The 10,000-nt window shown below is 54.1% G+C and overlaps 1 protein-coding gene across 1 annotated transcript in view; it reads right to left on the minus strand.

The window, feature by feature from the left end:
• The window catches only part of nedd9 (neural precursor cell expressed, developmentally down-regulated 9), a 29,008-nt gene that overhangs the window by 13,415 nt on the left and 5,593 nt on the right, over positions 1-10,000 (minus strand). The window contains exon 2 of the mRNA XM_030346401.1: positions 803-1,186. Coding sequence (XP_030202261.1) covers positions 803-1,186 — 384 coding nt within the window. The remainder of the gene's footprint in view (positions 1-802; positions 1,187-10,000) is intronic.

Below are 10,000 nucleotides of genomic sequence, written 5' to 3' on the forward strand. Positions count from 1 at the left end.
TCGCAATTTATTCTGAGAACCCGTTGGAAAACCCCACGACGTGGGTGCGTGATTATATACTGCCATATCTAGCCCAGAGCGAAACAACAAGATCGGTCGTTCTTTTATGGTGTCCGGTCCTCGGACCTCGAAATACACGCGGCTACCGGGCCCGATCGAAACGGAAAGAAACCCATTTACTGCGTCCCGCGGCCGAGCCAAACCCCGCCGCTGTGTTTCAACGGGTCGTCCCGCTACCGCTTTAGAACGCAGAGACGACCCTGGTCAGGCAGCTGGCCGGATGGTACACCAAGGCCCAGTTTGGTGCTGCTCGCTTTTCCATGTGTCTCACAACTCTGCCATGCCCTGTGGGTCTCTGTGGCTGCACTGGTCCCAAGCACAGCCAATCAGGGGAGAATTGCCCCATGGTTTGTACATGTTTCCATACACAGGCGAGGCAAAACACACACCGGGCACAGAGTTATTGTTTAACTAAGGTGTTGTTTAACTCTGTGTTCCATTTATTTTCCTATTCACTACATTGATCTCTGCTCATGTTTTATGCCCTATTTGCTATTTATTCTCTCTCTCTCTCTCTCTCTCTCTCTCTCTCTCTCGCTCTCTCTCGCTCTCTCTCTCTCTCTCTCTCTCTCTCTCTCTCTCCCCCCCCCTCCTCTGTCTCTTTCTCTCTCTCTCCTTTTTTCATCTCTCCATTTAACTCCATCTTTCTCCTCATCTCCCTCTCTCTCCCTCCCCCCTCTTCCCCCCCCCCTCCCTACCTCTCCCCCCCCCTCCCTACCTCTCCCCCCTCTCCCCTCCTTACCCTGTTGGGCGTGGTGTCCGGGGTGGCCAGCAGGGCGGCGCTCCTCTGGGGCACCTGGTACACCTCCTGCTGGGGGGAGGGGGGCACCTGGTACACCCCCGCCCCCTGCTGCTGGTAGCCCGCCGCGGGGCCCCCCAGGGCGGCGGGGGACGGGGACGGGGCCCGGGCCGGGGTCGGGTGGGCCTGGGCCTCGAACAGGGGCCCGATGAGCAGCTTGAGGCGGTTGCCGGGGGCGATGCCCTGGCGGCCGTGCAGGGAGCAGAGCCACCAGCCCTCCAGGCCGCCCGTGTTCTGCTCGATGACCGACAGGATGTCACCCTTCCGGAAGGCCAGCTCCTCGGGGGACTCGGGAGCGTTGTCGTACAGCGCCTTCGCCATCATGTTCTGGGGAGGGAAGAGGGGAGGGGGGGGGTTAGCGACATTAGCACCGAGCCTTTGAAACGGTTGTGGTGTTAGCTGATGTAGCTAACATCAGCTAACAAGGGGGCGTAGGGGGGGGAGGTAGCGGTTAGCGACGTTAGCGCTGAGCTCTGAAACTGTTGTGATGTTAGCTGTTGGAGCTAACACCAGCTTACAAGGTGGGGGTATAGCGGTTAGCGACGTTAGCACTGAGCTGAGAAACTGTTGTGGCGTAAGCTGATGGAGCTAGCCCCTGTTGTGCTAGGTACTGTTGTGATGTTAGGACGGTGTTAGCTAATGTAGCTAGCCCTGTTGTGCTAGGTACTGCTGCAGTGTTAGCTGATGTAGCTAGCCCTGTGGTGCTAGGTCTGGTTATTTTTGGAATTGTCTGAAGCCGTATTTACTGTTAAGCTAGGCTATCAGGCTTATTATTAGTCACAATTGCCCTAAGTAGGGCTGGTTTTGGGAAAATAGTAACATGTGTGTATCGAGAGAGACAGCTGGTATATTCAACCCAGAGGAAATCCTGTAGCTATTAAGCTACGCTCACATGATTCATACGGCTCTGTGTAAATTAGCTTTCGAAAAATACTAACATGTGTCACTGCTAAACCTAGAGGGAACCCCAAAGTTTGTATCGTTCCAAACTCCACGGCGTGGCGACATTAGCCGCGGCGAATAATACCTCGGTAAGGCACTTCCCGCCTGGGTCGTAATTACAATGCAAATTGCTTTAGCCCGCGGGTCCACGCCAGATGTCTCTCAAAGTGATTTGAACCTAATAGGATTGCGTCGGGCCAGGGCAGCGCTTCGGGCCACCGGCTACCTAACAGGCTTGCAAATGGTCCAGAGATAAAGACCTAAAACCACAGATCTGGAGATTAAAAAGGGAAAAACCGGGGAAGGACACTGTTCTCCGTGCACGAGGAGATTAGTGCTAATTGGCCGGGCTAACGCATCTAGCTCGTATTCCCCAACGGCCTCTCATACGGTGGCGGCCGTTCGTTCTCTCTCTCTTTTCTCCTCTCGATATCCGCTCGGTTCCAGGAGAGAGGGATCGACGTTGACAGGCCTCTTCCTCCTCCTCCTCCTCCTCCTCCTCTTCCCCCCTTCCTCCTCCTCGCTCAATGGCATTTTAATGCGAGGTCCTGATGAGGATAAGCAGAGCTTTTCTAACATGATCTCCGTGACTTCCTTAAGACGGATTTAACTCGACGCTGTCTTCCTCCCGTCCCGTAGGAGAACTAACTCTGATTGAGGTTGTAACATCTTCAGGAGCGAACCGCGCACGTTTCAAAACCAAACATTGCACGCTTTGCTGTTATCTATCACTGCTTTTGAAATTGCATGAAAACGCCCTTGAAGATTTTCTTCCCAAGAAAAATAAAAGGAAATGAACTCATGGCAGGAGACCAGTCCAAAGCCCCAGAGCACTGCGGAGAGTGCCGAGGAACACCGCAGATTTCAGATCAGCTTTCCGTACGTCTTCATAAAGTCATCATCTCTCCGCATGGTGAGTCCTTGTGGCTGGAAGAATCACTCGTATCGGATCGTCTCGGGACACCGGCCCGGATTCCAGATCCGAGGCAAGGCCATGGCACACTGAGGGGAAAACAATACCGCCCGGGCCAATCAGCACCGAGGAGGGTGTGCATGAGCGTGGCCTTTGAACACGCGCAGAATAATGTAATAACGGACCCGCAAACACACACAAACACACTATCTGTTACAACTGGAAGATGGACTGGATTTCGTCCGTTCATCCAAGACAAACGTTCCCTAAACCTTCCCGCCCCTTTGTGGTCCTGGGTGAACTCTTTGTTCCCCGTGTGGTCTCTGCCTCGTCACTTAGGGACCAGGAAGGAAGCAGGAAGGAACCAGGAAGGGACCAGGAAGGAACCTGGGGTGTGCTGGGCTTTGTGCAGATTATTTCTACCCCCCCAGCTGTGTTTTTATCCGTCCTACCTGGGGGCTCTGTGTTCCCCTGTTCCCATGGGAACCTATGGTCCGCTGGGTAATGTAGTTATCAGCCCAGCCGGAGCCTGGCTATTGTCTCACAACGTGGGTTATGTCACAGCCTGAAGTGGGCGACACCCAGACGCAAAAAACTCTCCCACGGCCCTCCACCCCGGGCCCGACCCCCCCACCACCACCACCACCATCACCACCATCATGTCCTGCCCGACTACACACTGGCCCCTAAGGCAGGGCATCGCTATTAAGCTATGCTATTAAGCTTTGCTATTAAGCTATGCTATTAGGCTACGCTGAACTGGTTCATAGACCTGCTGTGCTGAGTAGGGCTGGTTACGGAAATGGTTAAGATGTGTCCGGACTGAGACAGAAGCTACTAAACCAACTGGGAGTCCAGCATTGATGTTTTCTGCGATGCCGTCCACCGGCTCATCCAGGGTTGCCACCGGGCTTTAGTTCGACCTTAGAGGTCATCGTTGACCAAGGAGGGCGGATCCTGATGGCTTGGCGGTTCGCGGGGATCCAATCACAGCCACCGCCGGTGGTGCCACCAAGACGCCACTAACGCGTCTCGTTACTTATTCTGTGGAAGGAACTAAGATGTTGTTGAGATGCAGACGGTGTCTCCGTGTCGAGGAACGAAGGCCGGCGTGATTGGAGACAATAGACACAGCGTGAGTGAGGCTGTGAATCCAGAAGTGCTAAGTCATCGCTGTGCTGCAGACTAGCGCTGTGGTTTGACAGTGAAGCCCGCCAGGGTGAACTCCCTGCTTCCGCACGTCCTCCCAGGAATACACAAGGACAGACAGACTCCCTGGCCTGCCCTAATTACAGTGATCTGGGAGCCTAATCACCCGCCTGAACAACAAGAGCCTCTGCTCTGGCGACTGGGAAGCATGAACACAGAGATGGATCTGGGTTAGCCTCAGCCCAGCGCCAATGCACTTCGCTAAGGGGGGAGGTAAGGGCTGAAGGAAAATGGTCGTCTCGACTCTCAGTATAAACAACGTATGTATCATTTTTCAAACATACTGACTCTTGAGGAGTTAACATATACAATTCTACGTTTCTGTTTCTAAAACGGATTGGACCAAATCCAAATAAGTGTGAAGGTTGTAGAAGTTAAAACTCATTGGGATGAGTGAGTACGCTTTATCTGGTGTTTGTCTCTGAAGTGTACTTCAGTCAGCTGCTAACAGCAGGAGTATCATCATCATCATCATCATCATCATCATCATCATCATCATGCTCACGGGCATCCATTTAACTGCGTCCAGCTGCTGGACTTTCCAGCTGAGCGAGACCAAGTTCATGGAAAACTCCTTCAACAAACACTCTTCATGTGCTGTTGTTGTTTGTTCCGGGGCCACGGAGAACGGCAGACTAAACACTTCTTTCCCAGCTGAAAGATTCCTCTTCCTCCTTCCTCCTTTGATGGGGGGTATTCATTTATTCAAACCAATCACTGCTACAACTCGTTTAATTTCAACGAAATACAAGCCAAAACATCAGAATGTATTGCTTTAATGCTGTTCATACACTGGAAATAGTTAACACAGTAATGATTATCTTAAGTAGAAAAACCGAACGAGACGATTTTGACATGTAGAGATTTGCATAAATATAGGTCTAGGTCTAGGAGAGGCTATGGCTCTAGGTCTAGAAGAGGCTATGGCTCTAGGAAACGCTACGGAGAGGCCCCCACACAGGTCGGGCCCCTGTAATCAAAGTCCCCTGTAGAAGCCGCCACTTAAAAGCGGACGGCAATTCCCCTCCTTTGTGTGCGTCTGTTTGTTGTTGTGTTTGTCGCCCGTCGACACACGCATGTAATCGGAGCAGGTGAACCCGGCCATTACGGCTGGGCGTCAGAACACGGGGGGTAAACAAGAGGCCCCGGGCCCCTACTACTGCACAGAGTACTGCCTCCCTCCCTCTTCCCCGCTCTCTCCCCCCCCTCCCCCCCACTGCTCCCAGGGCCGTAAACACATGTGTTTGTCATTTGTCGGGCAGGGCCCCCGACGACTCATTCCTCACGCTGGGATCCTACCGGCTTCCAGGAAGCGCGCTGCGTTCACAGGCTGCTTAAAGCTCTCAGACATGCAGGGCCGCCACCGACAGAACCCGGGGAAGGTTCCAGAATGTGTCTGGGCGATTAAACGTGGCGGTTTGGCGAGCGCGAGGGCGTTATTTTAAGTGGCGCGGTATTGAACTTGACGCCTATATTTCCCACCGCTGTTAGCGTTCGTACCGTGAACTAAGTCTCCGCCGCATACTTTGTCTACTTGTGATTTTGCTAAACTGTTTTTTTGTTGTTTGTGATGTTTGTTTTGATGTGTTTTTTGATTTTCTGTCACTGTTATTGATGGAAAATTAGTTTTTTTCGTATGTAACCTAAAGTTTTATGTGTAGGCAGTTAAGAGTTCAGATAAACACACACAGACGCACGCACGCAAACACACACCCACACACACACACAGGTGTTGCCGTGGAGGGCCCTTGGAAACATCTGGCCCTTGGACGAGGGACGCGTGTGCGGCCATGTTTTTCTCATTACCGAAGGTTGAAAATCGTACGCGGCTCGGCCGTCCCCCCATCTCCCACCTGGGGGGATTCTGAACCCAGACCCCCAGAACCAGAGACGGGTCTAGGGGGGGGGGGGGGTGGGCTCCCAAGCTGGCCCCTTTCCAGGGAGTGTGTGTGGGGGAGCCAGGGAAGGAGCCAGGGGCCCCCAGACAGTAAACAGAGCGCTGTCCACTGGTGTCTCTTCGCAGCACAAACAGCGGCCCTTTCACTGTGTGTACTGAGTGGGGGGGGGGGGGGGGGGGGGTTGCTGCTGACCGGGCCAGAACTAAAAAGACCGGCCCTTGCGTAACGGTTCCACTGAGAGGAGCCCCACCTTGGCGTTCAGTGAGTCTCTCTCTCTCTGGTCTCTCTATTTTCTCTGTTCTCTCTCGCTCTCTCTGGTCACTCTCTCATTCTGGACTCTCTCTCTCTGGACTCTCTCTCTCTGGTCTCCGTCTCTCTCTCTGCCTCTCTCTCTCTCTCTCTCTCTCTCTCTCTCTCTCTCTCTCTCTCTCTCTCTCTCTCTCTCTCTCTCTCTCTCTCTCTCTCTCTCTCTCTCTCTCTCTCTCTCTCTCTCTCTGCCTGCCTGCCTGCCTGCCTGCCTCTCTCTCTCTGCCTCTCTCTCTGCCTCTCTCTCTCTGCCTCTCTCTGCCTGCCTCTCTCTGCCTGCCTCTCTCTCTGCCTGCCTGCCTGCCTCTCTCTCTCTCTCTGCCTCTCTCTGCCTGCCTGCCTCTCTCTCTCTCTGCCTCTCTCTGCCTGCCTCTCTCTCTCTCTGCCTCTCTCTCTCTCTCTCTCTCTCTCTCTCTCTCTCTCTCTCTCTCTCTCTCTCTCTCTCTCTCTCTCTCTCTCTCTCTCTCTCTCTCTCTCTCTCTCTCTCTCTCTCAGGGTGGCTTTGGCCTGCTCTCTCTCAGGGGGAATGTGTGGACCAAATGGAGGTGGTGGTTAGGGTGAATGAGCTCACTCCTAGGACGGGGGTGGTGGATGGGGGGGGGCAGTGTTGAAGAGCCCAGTTCACGACCACACCGACACCGCCCCACGCACAACAACAACAGGACAACTCCACGTCCCCATGGCAACAGTAACAGCTCGCCCTCTTAACAAGACAAACCCCGTCCCAGCCGGCGTTTGGTTATAAACAAGTCCCCGCCCTGCGAGTATCCCACAAAGCCGTCGGTATGTTCCCGACTGCAAGAACATCATCACCGACGCGCTGTTGCTATAAACTGAACATCCCTGAGCATCACCTCGGTGAGTCTGGGTGGGTGGGAGGGAATTAGGACCGTACCACTGCTACACAAACTCCAGGGGGGGGGGGGGGGGGGGGGGGAAGCACGGCTGAACCAGCACACTCATTTGGCCTCATTTCCACATCAGGTAAATATAGAAAATAATTATAGTAATGATGGTGCCGGCAGCGAGCGGCCGGTGAGCCTCGGAGTGCTAGGGGCTGATCCGGGTGAGAGGCAGTTCAACTAAATGGACCGTGAGGGGGGAGGGGGGGAGGGGAGGGAGAGGGAGGGGAGGGCCGAGGGGGTACGACTGACCCGTGGGAAAGCGTTCAGAGGGCTCACTACATGGTAATTTCTTCGTTTGGAGAGTTTTTCCAGGCAAAGCGAGCCCGACCCACTGATTACAGCCTCTCTCTTCCCCTCTCTCCACTGCTCTCTCATGCTCCCACTCTCTTACTCTCTCACTCTCTTCCTCCCTTTCTCTCTCTATTAACGTAATTGCACAGCAGGCTGGGGTGAAGCTTCACCCCGGCTATTTCTGTAGAAGGGAGAGAAGGACAAAGAAAGACGAAGAAGAAAATCCAGGCAAATCGAACGCTAATGTGCTGTGTCATAACATTGGCGTTCTCCTACTTTGGGCGTGTGGGATCATTTCCTGTTCCTCGTTCCGCCTCTCACGGCCGTCGGCGTGACGATGACGGATGCCTTGTGTACGCTCGTGTAAATCAATACCCCGCCACGCGTCTGAAGGCGCTTGAAACGCGGTCAGGAATCAATCTCCAATTAGCTTCAACCGCCCGCCGCGGCGATCACATGACCCGATTCGGAGCTCGCCCCCTGGTCGGACAGATGTCAGGGCGAATCGAGATAGCTGAACTTGGAACAGCCGGCATAAAGAGCCTCTCTGATTCGTCGATCATGGACGATGAAACCGTAACCATGATCATTTATTTGTGGTCCATGGTCATCACAAAAGCAAATCAGTGTACTGATATGATAGTCGTTAGTTCCCTGTTACCCAGTGACCTCATCTGTATCAGCATTGAGTCACTCCGCTGCACATGGGGAGGGATGGGATAAGACACACCCGCCCCACCCCAGAGCCATAACATATACAGACACGAGCATGGCAACGGTACCTCTGACAGGATTCAGTGGGCCATGGTGTGTCTGTGACGCAATGCATGCTGGGAAACACCGCCGCACTCTCTGTATAATCTCAACTGGAGTTTGATAGTCTGGTAGCATGATGCTATCAACGCGATAGCTTCTCTCTGAGGGACCCAGAGATAACATCGCTCTGGTGACTGCTGTGCTTGACGCACTTTAGTCGTGCGATAAGATGTTTGTGTCAAACATACAACTCCTCCAGGATGCTTTGGTTTGCCAGAGGTCGGTCTGTGGTAAGTTGCCGCGTGGGAACTCTGCATCAAAACATCCCCAAAGTGAGTTAAACTCTTATCCACAAGAGAGATGCAGATTATGCTAAATATGTGCTGAGGTTATGGCCAGACGCACCATAAGATCAACATCTATTGTCTAGAGGAGACGGAGGGGCTGCAGAATGTGACGCTGTCTGGGAGCCAACAGCTCCTTAAGTGTTTATAGCGTCTTAAGCTTCTCTTGGTTCACTACTCTCTTGGTTTTGAGGTCAATTCAAGGCAAAAATGATTAGAACGTCTCCCCCCGCTCTAACCCCCCCCCTTTCTTATGCAATCCCCAACTCCAGTAACTCCAGAAGACCTTGTCTAAATACGTCCCGGTCCCAAATCTGTTACCAGTCAGGGACGCTGCTTTGAAGCGCTGAGGACGTAGATCTAAAACAGGACAGTGGAGATATGCGGGGTGTAATCTTTCAAAGGGCCGTCTCGAATGGTGTGAGGAAGAAGCTACCCAAAAAAAAAAAAACACTGACGCGGGTGGGCGGCCATGTTGTGTAACGGCTGTCTTTTTTTGAAGGATAATTTGCAAGTCATGCCAGGTCTGCCTGACGACGAATCTAGGCTGCGCTGGCAGTGCTGGGCCGGCATCCAAATCCATCAGTCTGGCTGGGAGGAAGAGGAGGAGGAGGAGGGGGAGGGGAGGAGGAGGAGGAGGAGGAGGAGGAGGGGTGAGAGAGATGAACGAGGAGGGAGGAGGAGGGCTGAGGAAGATGAACGAGGAGGAGGAGGAGGAGTAGGAGGCGGAGGAGGGGTGAGGGAGACGAACGAGGAGGAGGGGTAAGGGGTGAGAGTGAGGGAGGGGGGGAAGGATGCAAGGATGGGAGGAAATGGGTGAAGGGATGAGGATGAAGAGAGGGGTGAGGGAGTAAACAAGGGAAGGAGAGAAGGAGGAGCAATCAAACAAGAAGAGACGTGAGCAAGTGTGTGTGAGGGAGGGAGGGAGGGAGGGAGGGAGGGAGGGAGGGAGGGGGGGGGGTTGAGTGAAGAGGGGGTGGATGGGCAGGAGGAAGATGAAGAGGAGGAAGAGGAGTGAGACAGATAGGGAGGGAGAATGGGGGGGGGGGGGGGGGGGGGGGGGGGGGGAGGTAGGGAGCGAGAGAGCTTTAGAGGAGACTTTAGTAGATGCCAAGTGAGGATCCACCAACAGAGCCTCGTCTTAACCCCCTAGAGACGGAGGCTAATCCCTGAGAGCGCTATACACCCCTCCAAGACGTGCCAGTCGGCCGCACGGATACCCCCGCCTCGCCACCTCCGAGGGGGTTTTGCATACGGGGGGGGGGGGGGATAGTCAATGAGATGCGGGGGCGCATCCCCTGTCGCCGCGATTTCACGCTCCGCTCAGAGGCGTCCGACACAGGGGAGCTCATCACAGCTCAGGGCTAGGGTGGGCTGCCCTTCAGCCCCGGAGGGGGGGGGACAGAGCCCCCACCGCGCTTTAAATGCATGAGATTTAAAGGTTGGGTTTTCATCGCTATAGTGCGTCTTCCCTCTCTTTGCGCTCTCTCTCTCTCTCTCTCTCTCTCTTCGTGAAAGATGAATACAGCGCGGTCTGCTCTGCATACGACGTCCGAGTCGGAACCCCCCCCCCGCCC

The sequence above is a fragment of the Gadus morhua genome, chromosome 22, assembly GCF_902167405.1.
Source record: "Gadus morhua chromosome 22, gadMor3.0, whole genome shotgun sequence".
Lineage (NCBI taxonomy): Eukaryota > Metazoa > Chordata > Actinopteri > Gadiformes > Gadidae > Gadus > Gadus morhua.